This window comes from Vigna unguiculata, chromosome 3 (assembly GCF_004118075.2).
Source record: "Vigna unguiculata cultivar IT97K-499-35 chromosome 3, ASM411807v1, whole genome shotgun sequence".
Taxonomy (NCBI): Eukaryota; Viridiplantae; Streptophyta; class Magnoliopsida; order Fabales; family Fabaceae; genus Vigna; species Vigna unguiculata.
This window is the reverse complement of record NC_040281.1, coordinates 32,287,101-32,310,153: the sequence shown is the minus strand read 5'-3', so window position 1 is coordinate 32,310,153 and position 23,053 is coordinate 32,287,101. Positions and strand designations below refer to the sequence as shown.

Sequence of the window (23,053 nt, the reverse complement as noted above, 5' to 3'; positions counted from 1 at the left end):
AAACATGTAAGTGATTTTCATTCATTAAAATGCCAAGGTAACCTTTACAGTTGCAGAATATGTATATTTCCCAATACGGAAATTTTCTCTAGGAGAGAGAAACATAAAAAAAATGTCAATTCGCACAAAGTAACGAAGATCACATTAACAGAAGCATTTCAATGTTACGTGATAAATGGTTCCATCAAACAATTAAAATACTAACAGAAATTTCTAAGATCATCAAACTTTTCCCGTAAACATTTTCAAGAAAGTTATACAAACACACATTTTACATTTTCGAAAATATTATATCTAGAAGTAACAGCCAACAAAGTAATCCAATTGACGATGAAAAATTCTGAATACCCAACATTATCTAAATGGCAGATATAACAAACAGAACCGAGTTGAAAGAGACAAACAAAGCATACAGGAATTATAAAAAAAATGGCATATAATTGTAGCCGAATCCAAACAATTATTCCGGAATAATAGATACAAAATGTAACAAAATTGGAAAAAATGAAAGTGAAGGGAAGGGTATGGGGAATTCTGTGAATTAACCGAAAAACTCTTGTACGAAGGGATCATGGCAGCTATTAAAGAAAAAGACTCTAAATGATGCAGTTGCAAACCAAAATCCTTAGATGCCGCTATCTATAAGTAAATGCCGTTGTCACTCAATTCCCAACAAAATAAAGTACTTCACTGAACTTTCACTGGTTGACGAGTGACTTTTCCACCATTCTGATAACTCCTTGCCACAACTTCTCCATTGCTACGCCCACCACCATTGTTGCCTCCTCTAGGCCTACCAGTGAACTCACCGCGCTTCTCAAAATTGTCATTCCTATTTCCATAGCCACCGCGGCCACCACCACCACCGAAGTTGCCACGCCCCCTGAAGTTATCATTTCTGTCATTCCGGTATCCACCCCTTCCTGATGAATATCTCCCCCTATCACTGTTAGCTGCAACAAACAACAATACACATTATCACATAATAACCATCACTGTTAGCTGCAACAAACAAAAATACGTTTCACAGAAAAAAGGTCCTGAGCACCGTGAGCCTGTGACATGTCTGCACCATCACCTAAGAACTTTTTGCAAGAATCTATATCCCGAGCAATTTTACGAACACTTTCATTTATTTTATGGAATCTAAAGGTGGAAAGCCAGTAACTGGCACGGCATACTTAAGAGCATAAATCAATTAGATGTTGCAGTCGTGGCAAACAATATGCAAAATCGATAAACTATTTAAAAATGTTTGAATTTTGATATGAAATATTAGGCTGGCTTGCCTCTTCGTTCTTCAATTGAAAGCCTTCGGTTGTCCAAGGTGACAGGAGGTGAAGCCTGAAACAATACACAGAAATATAGCTGACAAATGTAGGACAAATAAAACAGGATAACCACAAACAAGAAAAATTAGGCCAAAAAGCAAAATCAGCTAACACTTTTATAGAAAAAGCACCCACAGCAACCCAATGATTAGTAACAAAGAACTAATATCAAATTCTTATAGCAATAGCGTTAATAGGATCCAACACACAATACAGGAAGAAAAACTACAACTTGAAACACTCAATTTTCCTCCTAGCATGTTAAACCCCGATAGATAACCCATCAATTGCCAGATGTTCTCCATAGATATATTCTCTACTTCACTATAGTTAAATGAAAAAAGCTAATGAAATCAACTGAAATACACTTACAATAAATAGTGCTTTTTCCAAAGAACAAACACAATTGCAGAATGTCAAGGGACTTTCAAAAGGAAAAATGAACTTGGAACCATGTTACAACACCTCAAAGACAACACCTCCATATGGGCAAAGGCTAAGCATATAATTGCAAAAGGCAACATTATCATCAAGAAACTAATTTTCATGAAATACAAATCTAAATATAAATCCTAGCAATCAAAAAGAGGGAGATTTCAAGTATGTGTCCGTACCTCAAGTGCACTTTGCATTGAAGTAGCAGATTCAAACTCCACAAACCCAAAACAAGATCCCTGTTGCTGGAAAGAAGGGCAAAGCATTGTATCATCGCTTGGGAAGTAACTGAAAGTACAATGCTTGTAACAGACTAACCTTACTACTTCTAACTTGAATTCCATCCCTTTTAATGGGCCCAAATTTCTTGAAAACACGTTCCAGCTGTTCTACTGTGGCATTCATGGGCAAATTTGCAACAAATATTGCATAAGCCTTGCCTGTGGAACATAGATTTCGAAAGTTATATTGCATCTGGATCAACTATAATCACAAACTCAATTCATTAACCAATCTAGTCACAGAATAGGAACCACCTCCATTCTCATTGTTCTTTTCTGTTGGACTCTCAACACTAGGAGTTGGTGCTTCTGATGCAGGCACGCTGAGAACATGTGGCTGTTCTACAGCTTTCACAGGGGAAGCCCTCATATGGAAGGGAGCAGCATTTTCTTTCAGTGCATTCACCTGAGATTAATAAATGCAAATATGGTCAGACACCACAAAAAGTATGATGAGTGCACAAAAATAATTAAAATTTACTATTGTTGGCATAAAGGAAATGCGGTCAGACACCATGAAAAGTACACTGATGCATAAAAACAAATGATTAAAACTTACTATTGATGCAAAAGACTTCTTTGGAGTATCCTCCTGTGAGTTACTAGAAGCAGCTTTCTCAGCATGTGAATGATGTTCCAGGTGACTGGATTCTTTAACATGATTAACAGGAACCATCTTTTCAGCAACTGATAATTTTCCATTCTCCAGTGGCTGGCTGACATCTTTGCTGACACTAATGTCATCATCAACAACAGTAGTTTGGCTATCTGGAACATCTTCAGCAGCTTGAATGACCTCTATTCATAATCAAAATTTAAATATATATATATATATATATCGAATATTGTAACAAGCAAAACGTAAAATGTTAGAAGGAAATGAAAACAACAGGACTAGAAGGCATATTAATAACCAGAAGTTGTAAACAGAAGATCTACCAGGCTCAGCGGTAAAAGAATCTGTTGGAGCACTTTCATCAGCTTCATTCACAGGCACAGACTCAATATCAACTGACTTATACTCGTCAATATATCTGAAAATATCATTCAAAACAAAGTAGCCTTTGTCCTGTGGAGCTAGGAAAAAGGACTGAGTAAACTTCCTTTTCAGATTGTCACTTCCAGTTAAGCAGCCAGTCACTACAACTATTACACCATCCTTGTGTGAAGGTTGGGCATCAGCACTCAGAATTTCTACCCTAAAGCTTGTGTAATCCTGAGAGAGTATCTTTTTATTGATTTCCTGTACCATAGCAGAGTAAGATCATTTGAATCAGTGGATTTAAAATCATTTGTTACAATACATATTAGTCAAGGAAATAAAATAACACAACATTTGAGCATGTGTTCCCAATAAACTCAGACAAAAATGAAAATTGCCACTAAAACAGGAATTGTCAGTATGGCTATCAACCAACACTGGACACGTGATTTCAAATACTTCAAAGAATGTAACATACTCTTTTGGTCTTTGACAGGAAAAGCTGTAAAATTAAAGCTCAGGCAACTGGTGGCACTAGGGTAAACTCCCCAAAGAAATTTTCCTGCTGACTATGCATGGTATTAATAATATACCACACAATTTTAAAAAATGGCACAACAATTCTCATGATATCACATAACCCAGAGTGGTTTCCATATATTTTGCATTGATTTGTGGTTATACAAGTAACCACACTTAGAAAAGAAAAAGCAAATAGCTAGTTCACCAATAACAGTTTGGTACACAATAAATTAAAGGAGTGATTTAAAACAAACCACATTAAGCCCGTGCTAAATTACATAACTCCACATGCCCTTGCAATAACTAACACTCCATCACTTGTACTTACCACGGTAGTAGTCACCATTGTCATGGAACCATCTTCTTCAGGACGACTCAGGACACTAGACTCATGATAAAATCTGTGAACTTGGTCCGGTTCCTGATGCAGTATAGAATAATACTGCTCAACAAAAGCATTCCCAACCATCTGAGGGGTTGGTGATCCATCCGACACTGCCATCTCTACAACATGACAATGACAACACAGATTAGTCTTGATGGCAAATACATGACTATTCTGGAAAACCACAGTAAAGAAAAAACAACAAATAATCATTCAAAAGAATAAATGCACAACACCAAAACTCAATCAACCACAACCCTCATTAATAAAATCAACGCTAACACAACACCTTCAATCCTACAATCCTAACAAGTAACATATGTACAAAACACACGAGCCACAGACAATGACCATTCCAAACATTCAATCATGTATTTTTAAATAAACAAAAAAAAAACAACTAAAATAATATTAATAGCATATAAAAGATACTAAGAGCCACGATTTTTATTTAAACATTTTCCATTTACAAACCCTAAATCACAAACAGACCAGGCTAACAACCAAACCCTAATCAACCATCAGGATACACTAATAACGTATAAAACTAAGACCTAACAGCAGAGATAGAAAGAAAGAAAAGGAACTGAGAGATTAATCACTGAGAGAAGGTAAAAATGGATCAGAGAAGAATACGAAAATCGATAGTGAAACTATCTTAGAAGAAGCCTATAAAAAAATTTAAAAGGGACATGGAAAGAAAGAAAGTAAGAGGTACCTCCGAGGGAGCGATGAATGGCTCAGAGAAGATGGTTTGGTTAGAGTGGAGGCGGTTGAGTTGAGTGAGATCTCTGTCGAAGGCGAATGTGAAAATATTGAATATATATATATATAGGCGAACTTTTCTATGTTGTTTCTTGTTCATGGGAATAAAGCTTTGTTCCCTTTGTTCTGGCTCGGGTTCTTTAGATGAACCAAAAACCCGGTTTATTTATTCACACATGTGCTTTTATCGGACCAAGCCCAACGTTTTTGGTTTCAAACTTCTTTTCTTATTCTCCTGTCCCTTCTTCCATGTTAGCGTGTTAAACTGTCCTGTTTCAATTCAACATGGGACCTTTCAAGAAATTACACCATTACTATTGTTCACGGATATATTTCATTTTAAATTTTGAATTCATCAATTTAAATTTTAAATGCTACTTTAATTATTATTAACTTTATTAGATTAAATTTTTCATTGTTCACTAATTGTTGTTTAAGAGCTGGTCGGATTTAAACAAAATTCTATTTTGATCTAGAATTCGCCATATTTATAATTATTAAATCAACTATGTAAAAATATGTGAAAATGTATAAATGTGACTTTATGAAATAGATTGATGAGCACAGTATAGATATGGCATAATAACTACGGCTAAGTGAAGGACAATCAGTAATTAAATTAATGAAAATAAATATATAAAGAAAATAAATAACATATAAAGAAAATTCAAATAATAAGTGTATAAAATTTAACAATTAAAGAGATTTTATTGAAAACATAGTTGTAATGAATTAACTATTTTATTAGATTTATCTTTCCTTCTATTCTTATTTTGTGAAATCCGACCCTTATTTCTTTGGGCGAATTTATCGGCCGTTTGCATAAATAGATTAATTAATACTTTTAATAAATAAAATGCACAAATAAGAACTAATACTATAAAATATGTTTTATTAAAAATAATATAAAATAAATTATTTATAAAATGGCTTTTATTAAATAAAACAATAATTATTAAATAGGCTTTTATTTATAAATAATTATTTAATTTAAGAAATAGTTATTAAAAATATAAAATAATTATGTTAATTTATAAAATAATTCAATTTACATTAAAGGTTATTTAAAAGATAAAAAAAGAAAAATAATTATTTTAATATAGATATATATATACATTATTTATATATATATATATATATATATATATATATATATATATATATATATATATATATATATATATATCAACTCCTGTGTGATGTTGAAATGTTTGAACATGTAACTAAATAAACATTTAAGATGATGTCGACAAAATCCATACTGAAGATGAATGAATAACTAGTTGGAAGTAGTGCACAAAGAGTTTCTATTTAATTATTTATCTAACAATTAATTTTAATATAATTATTACAGCAAAGTTTTATGAACGCATTGAAATTTATTAAAATAAAACTAAATAGAGAATATAGGTTAATAATAACATCTTGAAGACGCTAAAATGTAAATATTAGAATATTTGTATATAGATGACTAATGACTTTATTGAAATATTTGTAGTCTTTAATGTTTTCTGCTTGTATAAAATATAAAAGTATTATTTTTATAAAGTATCTTTTATTATGAAAATAAGTTATTTCATAATTCTAAATTTATTTCTTGCTTGACAGGGAGATTACAAACATTGGAAGGCACTGCCTGCGATAGCCATTCTAAAATCAGTCGATGTAAAGTGAAAAAGATGATTAGACACCATACATCAATATCAATATTATATTATTATATACAAATTATATTATTATTATTATTATATACAAATAAAAGGCTAACAAATAAAAACCCTAGTCACATGTCACACACATAAAAAAATGTACAAAATAATTTAAAATATGATTTAATAATTTTATTATTCTACTAAAGGAAATGAAACATTTGTAGAAGCCTAAAAACAAAACACGCGGCACAAAAACCTCACGAAAACATCTAGTCTCTTTCAAACCAACCAAAACACCTCGTATCTTTCTTTGAGACGATTCAATTCCTTCTTATCTTTAAAACCAATAAAAACACTCAATATTCGGTTTCATATTTCCTTCTTCTTTGATGAACTAAAATGCAATGCACAGTTTGTTCTTCTTCTTTTTTTTTCTGTTTGTATCACATCAAACTCATTTTTTGTTTTCTTTTTCCATTTGTATTTTCGAAATTTCATATTTATCAAGATTTTTGGTTTGTTCAATCCTTTACAATTTGTACATAAATATATCTGAACATGCTTCAAAATGAATTTTCGTTGACAATACTTGTGATAATGTTATTGTTGATGTTTAATGGTGTTCAAAATCTTTTCCTCTTATGCATCATATTATTTATTTATTATAAAAAAAAAACTATACATAGGTCTAAGTATCATTTAATGTTTTTACTATAAATGAAGATTTACAATAGTTTAAGATGATTTAGCATTCATAAAGGTAGGTTGTGAAATCTGATTAAATGAAAATTGAAATGGTTGAATGATAAAGAATTGTAATGATTTAAGGTGTATTCCTTTGTAGAGTTGGATTTGAGAAAGGGTGAGAAGATAGATTTGGATGAATATAAGTGCATGAATTTATGTGTTTTTTTAAAAGGATTTAAAGGTTAGAATAAGTCACTAGTGTAGTTTAACGTTTTAATAGTGTCCTATATGCATTGGTTCTTGTATCACACCTAGCCGGTCACGACTAATACATCAGCACATATCATCCTTCACCAACATACTATATCGGCAAAGGAAGGGGGACTGGTGTACCGTACCTGGCCAACTTAACTATATAAATAACAACAAACAACCCCCACATATATGCCGGAAACAACTAAAAGTACACGCCTCGGGCCGGCATAGACCTAAACCAGCCTAAACTCATAACAAAGGTTGCTAATGGAGCGGTCAACCTAGGACAGTGCACGGACAAAGACGCTATAAGCCAACCTAGGACAATGCACGGACAAAGACGACATAAGCCAACTAGAGAAGTAACCAGATCGGACCATTCCAACAGACTTAGCGAAATCAAAACCCCCTAATATCCAATGAGCCCACAATAATTGAACTAAGGGCCTGGGCCAGGGTCCAGGCCCACCTACAGCCCAAACTAGGGCCCAACCCATAACGTGACCAAACATAATTAATACTCTATAAATACGCGTGGACCTCAGTAATTAAAGGTACGCATTCATTACTCCATTAATCACCTGATTTGACTTTTAGAGAGCTTTGGCTGACTTGAGCTTCAGAGTCCCTTGTGCAGGTAACCCCTCCTGGGTCCAAACAGACATGCACAAACCGGGAAGAGGCCAACTGAGGAGATAGCAGACTGCATGGGTAAGGTGACACTTGTGCCTAACTTATCTTATTTGTTCTGTGCAGGAACAATTGGTGCCCACCGTGGGGCACGAGACAACACCTTAGCACCCGTTTTTCTCCGAAGATGGTTTCAACCCGCAGTAGAGCTGGAGTTAACAAGCAGACAGATGCTAGTCCCTCAAGACCTGCTAACATCACCCTTGACCTGGCCGCCATCCTAGACGGCCAAGCCAAAATGCAACAGGAGCTGGCAAATCTGAAGAAACGCAACGCTATGGAGGCGCTACGATAAGAGAATTCTCGCCTCAGGCGAAAGATCGAAGTCGATCCCACCCAGAAAGGAAAAGCCAAGGAGGCGTCTGAGGCTGCAAGGTCCCCAGCCTTCCAGCCCACGGAAGAAGAAAGCGAATACAACCCCACCCCTCACACCTTCACCACCACCCAACAAACACCCATTCCCTCCACCCATCCCACTCACTTCCCCTCTACCCAACCGGGTCACACCGCAGCCCCCACCCCTGCTGCTACCCTCCCTACCACCCAGGTCCCCTACAACATACCCACCACCCTACACACTACCCATGTCCCACCTTACAACCCACATTACCTTCCGGCAACCCACATCCCTCCTCACAACTTCACCTCCACCTTTCCCACTCTTGTCCATCATCCCATTCCCCCACATCTGCTCCCACCCCACCAACCCAGGCGTCGCCACCCCTTCACCGACTTCATCGCCAACACCCCCATTCCCGTCTAGTGGAAACCCTTCACACTGGACCGTTACACCGGTGAAACCGACCATGATGAACATCTTAAAGTCTACATCACCCATGTCGCCTTGTACACGTATCAAGACGTGGTCTTTTGCAAAGCCTTCGCCACCACCCTCAAAGGCCTTGCTCTAGAATGGTTCACTACCATTCCACCCTACTCTATCGACAACTTCGATGCTCTCTCCCATATGTTCTCAACTCATTTCGCTGGTATCCGCCCACACCAAACCACTACAATCTCCCTCCTAGGCATTAGACAAGAACAAGGTGAACCACTCAGAGCATTCATCGATCACTTTAGGAAGGCAGCCCTTCGTACCCCACACCTCAACTAGGAAATGATCCTTCAATGTATGGCACTCACCCTCCAATCCGACCCCTTCGCCAACAATGTTTACCTCCACCCACTTGCCTCTATGCACGAGCTCAAGTTGCGTGCGGCCGACTACGTTCGCATGGAAGAAATGCAGACCCTCCACACTAAATTATGCAATGACTATGCAGCCACCTCCGCCAACCCAACCCCGCAGGCCCCTTGACCTATCCTGGTTAGCAACACATACCTTTTTGCTTGGTCAGCCGCTGACTTACCTAGGGTAGACCCTCTAGTAGCATCCCACAAGTTATCCATCTACAAAGAAGCCCGCTACATCTCCCAGAAAAAAAATGCAAACTCGGCGAAGAACGACGCCTAGCAGCTAAGGTTGAGGCCGATAAGTTACTGAGCGCAGGATTCATTGAAGAAGCTCAATACACCACTTGGCTTTCCAATGTAGTCTTGGTGAAGAAAGCCAATGGCAAATGGCGGATGTGTGTAGACTACACGGATCTAAACAAAGCCTGTCCTCGAGATGCCTACCCCTTACCCAATATCGATCGACTTGTCAATGGCACGACAGGGAATAAAGTACTTAGCTTCTTGGATGCATACTTTGGGTACAACCAAATCCCTATGGCCGCATCTGACATGAACAAGACCGCCTTCATCACTAACGACGCCAATTACTTTTACAGAGTTATGCCCTTTGGTCTTAAAAACGCTGGAACAACCTACCAACGGCAAATGGACAAAGTTTTCAGCCATCTGATGAGACAATGCGTCGAAGTGTACGTCGATGACATGGTTGTCAAATCCCCAAGCCATCACCAACATGCCCAGGACCTCTCCGCAGTCTTCTCCGCATTACGCTAATACAACCTTCGCCTCAACCCCGACAAGTGTGTATTCGGTGTCGACTGCGGTAAGTTCCTTGGATTTATGTTAACCCAACGCGGCATAGAGGCCAATCCTGAGAAGTGCAAGGCAATTATCGAAATGCGTAGCCCCACCACCATTAAAGAGGTCCAACGCCTCATAGGCCACCTTACAACCATTTCCCGCTTCGTGCCCAAACTAGCTGAACAAACCAAACCCATAGTCCAACTCCTCAAAAAATTCGCCCGGTTCACGTGGACGGATGATTGCGAACAAATTTTTCAGAAACTTAAAACCATCCTCACCTCACCACCTATCCTCCACAAGCCAGACACTCGCTAACCCTTACTAGTTTACATCACAGCCACCGATCACACCATCAGCGCTGCGCTTGTCCAAGACATAGAGAGCACGCAACATCCTGTCTACTTCGTTAGCAGAATGCTACAGGATCCTGAAACCAGATATCAAATGATGGAAAAGTTGGCCCTGTCCTTGGTCCACGCAGCTCGCCGCCTACGCCCATACTTCCAAAACCATAGCATCACCATCAAAACCGACTACCCGATCCAGAAGATATTGCAAAAACCAGACCTGGCAGGACGAATGTCATCCTGGGCCGTTGAATTGTCAGAGTTTAACATTCGTTATGAACCTCACGGCCCCATTAAAGCCCAATGCCTCCTAGACTTCGTCAATGACCTCCAACAAACACCCATGGAGGACCAGCGGACACTTCATGTAGATGGTTCTTCAAATCCGAAAGGTGCCGGTGCTGGTATCGTGTTAGAAGGGCCCAACGATATTCTCATTGAGAAATCCCTCCATTTTGCCTTCAAAACATCCAATAATCAAGCCGAGTACGAAGCCATCCTCGCCGGCCTCTCTCTTGCCCGCGAAGTTGACGTCAAAACGTTAATGTGCAAAACTGACTCCAAGCTTACTGTGGGCCACCTGAAAGACGAATTCCAGATTAAAGACCCCGTCCTTTTACAATATTACCACCTGGTCCGAATAGTCATTCAATTCGCCTTTGAACAAGTCCGCATCGAACACATCCCCAAGACCGACAACATTAGAGCCGACATCCTCTCCAAATTAGCCAGATCCAAGCTAAAAAGCCGCCATCGATCTTTATTGCAGCAAACTTTATCTACACCTTCCATCACAAATACTTGCCACAACCTAACCCACGCCCCAGCCGACAATAACACCCCAACCCAAACCCACAACTGGACCACCCCCTATATCCAATATCTCCAAATCGACAACCCCCCACAAGATGCTGACAAAACTTGGCTAGCTAAGGCCGCCAGAAATACCATGATAGGCGATGACCTCTACAAATGCGGGTACGGCCAACCGCTTCTCAAATGTGTCACTGCAGAACAGGCGCAGTATATCATTAAAGAGTTATATGAAGGCATTTGCGGCTACCACTCCGGCGCACGTACTATGGCCACCAGAATCCTTCGAGCCGGTTACTTTTGGTCGACTATAGAAGTAGACTGCCAGGACTACGTCAAAAAATGCAAACCATGCCAAAAACATGGCAACCCCATCCACCAAAAACAAGAACAACTCCATTCCATACTATCCCCATGGCCCTTTGCTAAATGGGGAATGGATATCCTCGGCCCTTTCCCCCGAGCAAGGGCCAGGTGAAATTTCTGATAATAGCCGTTGATTATTTCACCAAATGGATAGAAGTCAAACCACTGACCACTATCACGGCCCAGCAAGTTCAGTAGTTTGTCTGGAAAGATATTATATATAGATATGGTGTTCCACATACTATCATTACCGATAATGGCCGACAATTTATAAATAAGGAGCTAGCCAAGTTCTACACTGGTCTGGGCATTAAACACATAACAAGTTCTGTAGAGCACCCACAAACAAATAGACAGGCAGAGGTGGCCAACAAAGTTATCCTAGTAGAACTGCGCAAAAGATTAGATAACGCCAAAGGCCGATGGCCCGAAGAACTGGTAGAAGTGCTATGGGCTTACAGGTGCACCCCTCAGTCATCACGTCTTTACCTTTTCCTGGCCTAGTCGGCAACTCTGCTTTCCTTTTGGTACCACCATGCACGTGGACATCTACTAGTGAATCTTGCAGATTGCATTCACCGCCTTTTCCTTGCGCAAGGTTTGAAAAAGTGTCAATTTTTTCTTGCCCAGTTGCGCCATATGCCCTAAAGTCCACAATACACAAATCGTCAAAATACTCGAACGTATAACAATGCTCAAAGTTACAAAAAATACCTTCAATATCTATAATTGGGTGAACCGAATTATACACCCCAACTAAGCCCTTAGTGGGCATCTTATCGCTAAATTGCATCAAAGTATCCACCACATCCTTCTCCACCACCGACAAGTCCTCCCTCGATATCACCTTATATCTCTAAGGGTTACCAGTCCAGAAGAACGGAAATTTAGTGTTACCATCAACTGTGTAGAAGTGTGACCGACCAGCCGGTTTCACCACAACCTTGAAGAATCCATCTTTAAAATGCTTAAACGATTGAGTGAAAGCGTCTAATCTGTTGAGACCAGGCCAGCTGATTAGTGACAACCATGTTATCGGACTCTTCGGCCTCGTAACAAAAAAGTATAGGAACGCTCGAGGAGACGGTTCCAAGTACAGCGCCATGCACAATAATCGAAGCACTCCCACGGTAAATTCGTCAAACGGTAGCCGGATGTGCAACTGCGAGAAATGACACATATACATATAAAAGAATTCTTCGGCTGATTCTTCTCGACCGTGGCACACACATTCCACAACAGTCACCCGCTCTGGAGCAACTATGTCCCTCTGTGCCCCCTTTTCGAAAATAGGCGTGCAGTTCAACCACGACCTTAACAAACGCGACCTCCAGAACAACGATCGCTGTGTCCGCACGTCTGCCGTCACCCATTCGTATTCGGTCTTTGCCGGCCAATTGCTCTCCGCCAACTCCTCGGGTGGATCTTCCCTGACTTCAACCACCCTCTCCATTGGAATTCTCCCTATACTACCCATCTCTTCCCTATCACTAGTATCTTCTCGACTACTTCCACTATCCCTAGACGGCTCACTACCCGAATCTGACAACGAAACCCTATCGCTACTACTAGACATACCTGATTCTTTTAGAAAAGATGACGGAGGAGGAAAGGAAGATATCAAACAGCTCTAAAACGCACGCGAGCAGATTTTTTGCAAATGAGACAAAGTGAATGCACTGCCAACATTATCTTCATTTATACACACGAATCTCAAACGCCATAACCCTTTCCCGCCAAAAATACAACTCATTTCAATCATCACAAAGTATCAAAATGGCGGCACCAAACCTCCCTAAATCAGACTTCTAACACCCTTTAACCTCCCACAAACCCTTTCACCTACCACAAACCCCTTCACCTACCCGAAACTCCTTCATATTTTTTAGCCTTAACATTGTTCATCACATTTAAAGGCTAGGGTACTGGTGTATCACACCTAGCCGGTCACGACTAGTACATCAGCACATATCATCCTTCACCAACATACTATATCGGCAAAGGCTGGGGGACTGGTGTACCGTACCTGGCCCACTTAACCATATAAATAACAACAAACAACCCCCACATATATGCCGGAAAACACTAAAGTACACACCTCAGGCCGGCATAAACCTAAACCAGCCTAAACTCATAACAAAGGTTGTTAATGGAGCGACCAACCTAGGACAGTGCACGAACAAAGACGCCATAAGCCAACCTAGGAAAGTGCACGAACAAAGACGCCATAAGCCAACCTAGGACAGTGCACGAACAAAGACGACATAAGCCAACAAGAGAAGTGACCAGATCGGACCATTCCAAAAGACTTAGCGAAATCAAAACCCCCTGATATCCAATGAGCCCACAATAATCAAACGTAATTAATACTCTATAAATATGCGTGGACCCTAGTAATTAAAGGTACACATTCTTCTATTTTGATTCTGTTTTTATTTATTTATTTTATTTTATTATTTTTTTTTACGCATATACGTTTAATAGAGTTTGTTATTTTGTAGTCTTTAGTTTTCTTTTAATATATTCCAAGGAAAGTTCTATTTTTGTTTTGATTAAGGATTTCTTTTAAGAAATTTTTTGAGACTAGTTTGGAAAACTCTGTCTAGGAAAGACTTGGTATTTAAGTTGTCCACTATAACGCACCTCTCTTTCCTGGGAGTAGACCCAACGACATCTTAACTCATTTCTTTCTTGAAATCTTTCTCCAAAACAAGAATAGGAAGAAAAAAAACACACAGGGAAACACTTTCAGGTGGACTGCATAGTGCATGACTCGGGCCAATCCGGGTCAATTTTATCAACTTGATTCAGAACTTGAAAGGAACTTGCATAAATCACGTAGGAGACTTGAACTCAGGTGTTCTACTGAAGGAGCACCGTCATCATCTGAACCTACCACTGAAAGTGTACCACTAGAATCACCTCCGGTGATTAACATATCTTCTGATCCATCACCTGAACCAGAAATTCAAGAAGATAGAATGGAAGAAAGAACAATAAGAGAGTTGGCTTCACCGGATGCAGCAATTACACAAAACATGTGCATCCAATATCCAGATGGAGAATGTGAGCTTAAGTCTGGGTTAATCCATCTTTTACCCAAATTCCATGGATTAGCAGGAGAAGACTCGTACCATCATTTGAAGGAATTTCATGTTGTTCGTTCATCTATGAGACCTACAACAATGACAAAGGAACATATTAAGCTTAAGGCTTTTTCATTCTCATTGCAAGATGCCGCTAAGAATTGGTTATACTGCCTTCCTCCAGGATCCATCAATACTTGGGAGACTCTGAAAATATTATTTCTGAAAAAGTTTTTTCTAGCATCTAGAGTTGCTACTATTCACAAAGATATTTATGGGATAAGGCAACAAGAAAGAGAAAATCTTCACGAGTATTGGGAAAGATTCAAAAAGTTATGTGCTTCCTGTCCTCATCACCAAATAAACGAGCATCTCCTCATTCAATACTTTTATGAGGGATTGAGTATCATGGACAAACAAATGATAGATGCTGCAAGTGGGGGGTCATTGGTGGAAAAAACGCCAACAAATGCAAGACAATTGATTGAAATTATGGTGTCAAACCATCAACAATTTTCCACCAGGAGTAATTCTATAACTCTATTGAAAGGAACCCATGGAGTAGAAGCTTCATATGTTGCAGATCACAAGAAAATAGAAGGGAAGTTGGATGACTTAGCGGCAATGGTAAGGACCTTGACAGACTTACAGAAAAAGCCTACCCCTTCTACTTTATGTGGAATTTGTGCTTCTACTAATCATCCTACAGAGGCTTGTTCTATGTTAAAAGAGACAGGGACGTTAGACAATGAACAACCTCAGGCATATGCTGCAAACATCTATGGCAATAATAGACCACCTCGACAGCAATACAACCATGATTTGTCCTCCAACAAGTACAACCCAGATTGGAAAGAATATCCCAGCCAGAAATGGGGAAATCAACAGCCTCACACCAACAAGTCTATGTTCCACCTCAACAGAGGCAACAACCACAACCAGCTGCAACCTCTGGTGATTCAAACATGGAAGCAATGATGAAAATGATGGCTGACATGATGAAGGGACAAATCAATGAGTTAAAACAGACGATGGAAGCAACCAATCAAAATTTGCAGAACCAGATTGGACAAATGGCAAATGAGTTAAATCAGATGAAGTCTCAACAAGGCTCAAGCAATTTGCCTGCACAAACTGTAATCAACCCGTGAAATGTAAGTGCTATTACTTTAAGATCGGGTAAGCAAATACAAGGCCTTGGGGATGCCCAAGAAGATGAAGATAAGGACAATGAAGTTGTACCTAATGATGAAAGAGGAAGATCAGATGAAGCAACACAAATGCCTGCACCTAGTGATAACTCCAGGTTGGTATCCCCTAATACTTGCTCTGAAAATTCTTCTCCTTATTCTCCTCCTCCTCCCTATCCAAACCGTTTGAAACCAAAAACTAAAAAGATGGAGGAGTTAGACAAAGAAATCTTAAATACTTTCAAGAAAGTGGAGATAAACATCCATTTGTTGGATGCTGTGAGACAAATTCCTAAATACGCCAAGTTTCTCAAAGAATTATGTACACATAAAAGGCGTATTATGGATAAAGAGGTAGTGAACATGGGAAGAAACGTGTCTAGCTTAATTAAGAAGCCTGTAGTCAGAATGTCGCAAAAGTGTAAGGATCCAGGTATGTTTTCTGTTCCCTGCATTATAGGAAGTACTAAGTTTGACAATGCTATGTTAGATTTAGGAGCTTCCATTAATGTAATGTCTTTATCAGTTTTTACTTCACTTCATCTTGGACCTCTTAAGTCTACTGGTGTGGTCATTCAATTGGCCAACCGTAGCACAGTTAACCCTGCAGGTGTGCTAGAAGATGTGCTTGCCAGTGTGGACAAGTTAATTTTTCCTGCAGATTTCTACATCTTGAACATGAAGGATGATGAAGGAATGAGTTCAACCACAATTATCTTGGGAAGAGCATTCATGATGACAACACGTACCAAGATAGACGTGCATGTAGGATCCTTAACTATGGAGATAGGAGATAAGAAGGTGCAGTTCAATGTGCTAGAAGCCATGAAGCATCCAATTGAAGACCATTCTTTGTTTTGTATTGATTTATTGAGTAATGTAGTGAACAATTATGCTTTTGGACTTTTGGACGTTTTATCTGGTTTTTCTTCTTCTTTGGATTTTTCTTTTTTAAATATTTCGGGCTCGAATTTAGACGAAAGAGAAAATTGTAAAACAGGTGATATTGAGGACGCGGTGTCACTATTTGATACCTCTGTGGCGTTCGAGTGTGATGCTGAGGTGGCTGAAATTACCTTAGGCAGTAAAATGTTGCCATCTGTAGAACAACCACCCATTTTGGAGTTAAGACCTTTACCATCTCATTTGAAATATGTTTATCTTGAGAGGGATGGGAAACTCCTTGTTATTATATCTGCCTTGCTTACTGACGAGCAGAAACAAAAGCTATTGCAGGTTATCAAAGATCACAAGTGAGCAATAGGCTGGACTTTGGCAGATATTCCTAGTATTAGTCCTTCTTTCTGCATGCACAGAATACTCTTGGAGGAGGATGCTAAGCCAGTGAGGCAACCTCAGAGGAGACTGAATCCTCAACTGATGGAGGTTGAGAAGAAAGAAGTCACCAAGTTGCTACAAGTAGGTATTATATATCCTATTTCTGACAACACTTGGGTGAGTCCTGTACATGTGGTCCCCAAGAAATCTGGGATCACTATGGTCAAGAATGAGAGAACGAGTTGATTCCTACTCGTATTCAGAATAGCTAGAGGGTCTGTATTGATTAAAGAAGACTAAACCAGGCCACTAGGAATGACCACTTTCCTTTACCATTCATGGACCAGATGTTAGATCGATTGGAAGGTAAGTCTCATTACTGTTTTCTTGATGGATTCTCTGGGTATTTTCAGATTTGTATTGCCCCAGAGGATCAACATAAGACTACCTTTACTTGTCCATTCGGTACATATGCTTATAGGAAAATGCCATTTGGCCTTTGCAATGCTCCTGGAACATTTCAGCGATGTATGATGAGTATTTTTACAGATTTGTTGGAGCATTGTATTGAGGTTTTTATGGATGATTTTAGTGTATATGGTTTATCTTTTGATCACTGCTTGTCTAATCTTGCTAGAGTCTTGGAGAGATGTGAAGAAACTAACCTTGTTTTAAATTTTGAAAAATGTCATTTTATGGCGGAACAAGGTATAGTTTTAGGTCACGTTGTTTCCAAGAATGGTATATCTGTAGATCCTACTAAAATTGATATTATTTCACAATTGCCTTACCCCTCTTCTATGAAAGAGGTTCGATCTTTTCTTGGACATGCAGGATTTTACAGGAGGTTTATCAAGGACTTGAGCAAGATAGCCAACCCTCTCTCCAACTTGTTGCAAAAGGATGTAGTATTTGACTTTGGAGAGAGGTGCAAAGATGCGTTTGATACATTGAAAAAGGCGCTTACCATCACTCCTATCATCCAGCCACCTGATTGGACATTGCCATTTGAGCTTTTGTATGATGCATTAAACTTTGCAGTAGGAGCGGTGCTTGCACAAAAAGATGGGAAGCTATCACATGTGATATATTATGCTTCTAGAACGTTGGACACAGCGCAGGCTAACTACACCACGACTAAGAAGGAATTATTGGTTGTTGTGTTTGCCTTGGACAAATTCAGACCGTATGTACTTGGTTCCAAGGTAATTGTTTATACTGATCATGCATCATTAAAATTCCTTCTGAAGAAAGCAGATTCGAAACCAAGGTTGATTAGATGGATGCTACTGCTCCAAGAGTTTGACATTGAGATTCTAGACAAAAGTGGGGCACATAACTTAGTAGTTGACCATCTTAGCAGGATTGAAAATGGAGAAGATAACATTCCTATTAAGGATGACTTTCCTGATGAAGTCCTCCTAGCATTGACTGTTGTGAAAGGTATGTTTCCTGAACCTTGGTTTGCTGACATTGTTAACTATTTGGTTGTTTTTGCTATTCCTCCTTCCTTCTCCAAATATGAAAGAACCAAGCTAAAAAGTCAGGCAAAGTACTATATCTGGGAAGACCCAATCTTATGGCGCATTGGTAGTGACCAAGTCATAAGGAGGTGTGTTCTAGATATCGAGATACCTCATGTTCTTGAGTTCTGTCATTCGTCTCCTTTTGGTGGACATTATGACACACAAAGAACAGGTAGGAAGGTGTTGGATTGTGGATTATATTGGCCTACTATCTTTAAAGATGCAAAGAGGGTATATGAAAATTGTGAGCAGTGCCAAAGGGCAGCCAGATCCATTACAAGAAGGGATGAAATGCCTCAACAACCCATGTTATATTGTGAGGTATTTGATATTTGGGGTATTGATTTTATGGGTCATTTTCCTCCTTCTTTTGGGTTTTCTTATATTTTGCTTGTTGTAGATTATGTCTCCAAATGGGTGGAAGCCATAGCTACAAGGACTAATTATTCTCGAGTTGTTATGAGTTTTGTCAGGTCTAACATTTTCTGTAGGTTTGGGATACCACGAGCCATCATCAGTGACCAAGGGACTCATTTCTGTAATAGGCTACTTGAGAACATGTTGAAGAAGTATGGGGTGACACACCGCATTGCTACACCATATCACCCCCAAACTAATGGGCAAGCAGAGATCTTTAACAGGGAGATTAAAAAGAGACTAGAGAAAGTAGTGAAGCCCAGTCGAAAGGATTGGGCCATAAGATTGGATGATGCACTTTGGGCACACAGGACAACCTACAAAACACCTATAGGTATGCTGCCTTTTAGGGTGGTTTTTGGAAAGGCTTGTCATCTACCTGTGGAGATTGAACATCGGGCCTATTGGGCCGTGAAAGCATGCAACTTGGATTTGGAAGAAGCAGGAAATGAGCGAAAACTTCAGTTGCAAGAATTAGAGGAGATTAGGCTTGTAGCCTATGAAAACTCAAAGTTCTACAAAGAGAAAACCAAGAAGTTCCATGACTAAAAGCTTGTGGCTAGAAAGGATTTCAAGGTAGGCCAGAAGGTGTTACTATACAAATCCAAGCTTGATCACATGAGTGGTAAGTTGCGCTCTACTTGGGAAGGACCATACATTGTTACAGAAGTCTTCCCTTATGGAGTAGTGGAGATCAAGGAATAATCCTCAACAAGAACTTTTAAAGTTAATGGGCATCGTCTTCGGATATTCAATAAAAATCAAGATATGCTGAATAAGACGATGGATGGGATGAACTTGACTTCTCCCTCATACCTTCCACCGTGAGGAGGTAAGTACCCTTCATACTTTTTCTTTGCATTTTATACATATTGAATACATTGAGGACAATGCATGGATAAAGTGTGGGGGTGTGGGGAGATTTCCCCCTTTTCTGATTTTGTTTTCCATTTGTTTTGTTTTTTCTTTTCTAATTTTGTTTTTTGTTTGTTTTTATTAAAAAAAAAGGTTTCCGCTTTCAATAAAACATATTGACATTGGATTTTGGGATTTGATTTACTAATTGGAACGATCATAATTCTGGGAAAATAAGAGTCATGTGCTATGAATGGATTGTTTTTGTGATTTACTAATTGAGTTGATTTGAGAGTTTTTGGAATAAATCTTTTGTGAAAGAGTTTTTGACCTTGTGAGTTTTGAGCTTTATTGTAAGGATGAACTATCATGTGTCATTCCTATTTTTCTTGTGTGATTTGTTCATGTCTTGTTGATACTCAAATGTTTAGCTTGATTCTGTTGTTTTGCATCTTAGGTGAACATGCATGATTTGATATGACTGAGGCATTTCTTGTTTTTAGCTACTTGGCCAAATAAGCTAACCATGACATTGATCCATTGGCAGCCCTTTGAGCTTAAACCTCTTTTTCTTGTTTTGAGCATATTGTTAAACCTTAAAAAGAAAAAGACCATGTTTTTCCTTACCTTAGGGAGAAAGAAGGAGCTAGTGGATTATGTTGAGATTGGTTGAGGAATAAAGTGTGGGGGTGAGTATTTCCCCCACAAGGTTATAAAAATGGCAAAAGGAAAATAATTGTTGATGACAGAGTGTTGAAATGAAAAATGATTGCTGTCTGAAAAGGAGCAACAAAGGATAAAAGAGAAAAAAAAACAAAGAAAAAAAAAGTAAGGATTGTTTTTGAAACTATGCTCCATAACTCTTTCTTCCTTACTATTTCAAAAACACACAAATCCTAAAGTTTTTCCTACCTTTGCCTTGGCCTCATTATAACGTGTGAAAAGTCCTCATGATTTTTGAATGCATGTTTTCTAAAAGCTGTGAATATTAGAGTCTTGCTAAGCATTAAGAGTGTTTACTTGAATGGATATTTTGAGTGAAAACACAAGCCAAAACACTTGAGCGAATTTTGGTGAGAAAATATACATTTAACTTGAGTGTTTCTCTTTCATATTTGATTATCTTGTAAACTCAAAAGATTAACTCATGTGTGAAAAACAAAATTTTATCCATTTGTTTGTGCATGACAACATGATTTCTAGAAGATTGATTTGTTTCCATTTGTATTCATTTCTTTAATCCACTGAAAATATGCAATAAAAGACCTCAAAATAAAAGTTTTGAAATTGTTCAATTTTTCCCAGGAGTGCAAAAGGATAAGTGTGGGTGTGTGATAAGTTCAAATTTTTGCCCTCATTTAATATTTAAATTTGAGGATTTAATTGAATTTGGGAACTTAAACGATTTGAAATATGAAGTTAAGGGTGTTCGATCCAGGCCGCTTACTTGTGGTAAGGGTGGGGAACTTAAACGATTTGAAATTAAGTTAGGGGTGTTCAACCCAGGCCGCTTACTTATGGTAAGGGTGGGGAACTTACACGATTTGAAATGAAGTTAAGGGTGTTCGACCCAGACCGCTTACTTGTGGTAAGAGTTGGGAACTTAAACGATTTGAAATTAAGTTAAGGGTATTCGACCCAAGCCGCTTACTTGTGGTAAGGGTGAGGAACTTAAACGATTTGAAATTAAGTTAAGGGTGTTCGACCCAGGCCGCTTACTTGTGGTAAGGGTGGGGAACTTAAACGATTTGAAATTAAGTTAAGGGTGTTCAACTCAGGCCGCTTACTTGTGGTAAAGGTGGGGAACTTAATAACAATGTGAAGGATGGATGAAGAGATGAGCGCATAATCAAGAACCCTTTGCTTTATTCATAATTTTTAGGGTGCCTCATTAAAAACTCCCTGGCCAAAACCCTTCTTAGGGAAACATGCCAGGTGAGGAAAAAAAGTACACCCAAGGTTACAAGTATTCGGTACAATAAGTATTCTAGCTAAAGTAAAATTTGAGATGGGACACGTTTCATGTGTTTGGTATTTCTTCGTCTGTTAGTTGTTCAAGTTTGTAAGCGCCACCCCCTGCATCCTCGCGTATTCGATACGGGCCGTCCCAATTGGCGGAGAACTTGCCATCCTTCTTTCTTGTGTTGCTAGCCATCCTCCAAACTAGGTCTCCTTTAACGAATGATTGCGAGCATAAGTTCGCATTGTATTTTCTGGTCGCTCTCTGTTTAGCTGCTAAGTTGTGTATTTGAGCTTTCTCTCTTAATTCATATAGGAGGTTGAGGTGGGTGTACATGTTTTGAGGTTTTGCTCCGGGTCATATAGTTCTCATCATAGAGATGGTTCGTCAATTTCTACCGGTATCATAGCCTCTGCACCGTATACTAGGCTGAAAAGGGATTCGTTTGTTGCTGATTGGGGTGTACACCTGTAGGCCCACAACACTTCCACTAATTCTTCTGGCCATCGTCCTTTGGCGCTATCCAACCGTTCATGCAACTCTACTAGTATGATTTTGTTGGCTGCTTCGGCCTGCCCATTGGTCTGTGGATGTTCAACAGAGCTTGTTACATGTTTAATGTCGAGGCCAGTGTAGAACTTAGTGAGTTCTTTGTCTATGAATTGCTGGCCATTGTCGGTTATGATTGTTTGTGGGACGCCATATCGACATATGATATCTTTCTAAACGAACTGTTGGACTTGTTGGACTGTAATGGTGGCTAGTGGTTTGGCTTCTATCCATTTGGTGAAGTAGTCGATGGCTACTATAAGGAATTTTACTTGGCCTTTGCCTGGGGAAAAGGGGTCGAGGATGTCCTTTCCCCATTTCGCGAAAGGCCATGGGGAGAGTATGGAGTGGAGCTGTTCTTGCTTTTGGTGGATGAGGTTGCCATGCTTTTGGCAAGGTATGCACTTTTTGACAAAGGTGTGGCAATCTGCCTCCATGGTTGGCCAAAAGTAACCAGTACGGAGGATTCTGTTGGTCATGGTCATGCGCTGGAATGATATCCGCATATGCCTTCATGCAATTCTTTTATTATGTACTGGGCTTGTTCGGCTGTGACACATTTAAGGAGTGGTTGGTCGTATCCCCACTTGTATAAGTCATTTCCTATCATTGTATACCTAGCGGCTTTAGCCAACCAACTCTTGTTCGCATTAGGTGGGGAGTTATCGGTTCGGAGGAAC

General features: G+C 39.2%; 1 protein-coding gene across 2 annotated transcripts; it reads right to left on the bottom strand.

Annotated features, from left to right (window-relative positions):
* Window positions 1-389: 389 nt before the first annotated feature.
* On the bottom strand, window positions 390-4,880 carry LOC114178547 (ras GTPase-activating protein-binding protein 2-like). 2 transcript variants are annotated; one of them, XM_028064525.1, is made up of 9 exons: window positions 4,655-4,880; window positions 3,880-4,055; window positions 2,987-3,290; window positions 2,607-2,845; window positions 2,303-2,453; window positions 2,085-2,206; window positions 1,946-2,011; window positions 1,290-1,344; window positions 390-953 (listed from the first exon to the last, which is right to left on the bottom strand). In XM_028064525.1, the coding sequence occupies exons 2-9, from the start codon at window positions 4,051-4,053 to the stop codon at window positions 688-690; spliced, it is 1,377 nt and encodes a 458-aa protein (XP_027920326.1). In that variant the 5' UTR covers window positions 4,054-4,055; window positions 4,655-4,880; the 3' UTR covers window positions 390-687. The 2 variants fall into 2 exon arrangements, with proteins under 2 accessions (XP_027920326.1, XP_027920327.1); XM_028064526.1 differs by having other exon boundaries at window positions 1,946-2,005.
* Window positions 4,881-23,053: the final 18,173 nt, after the last annotated feature.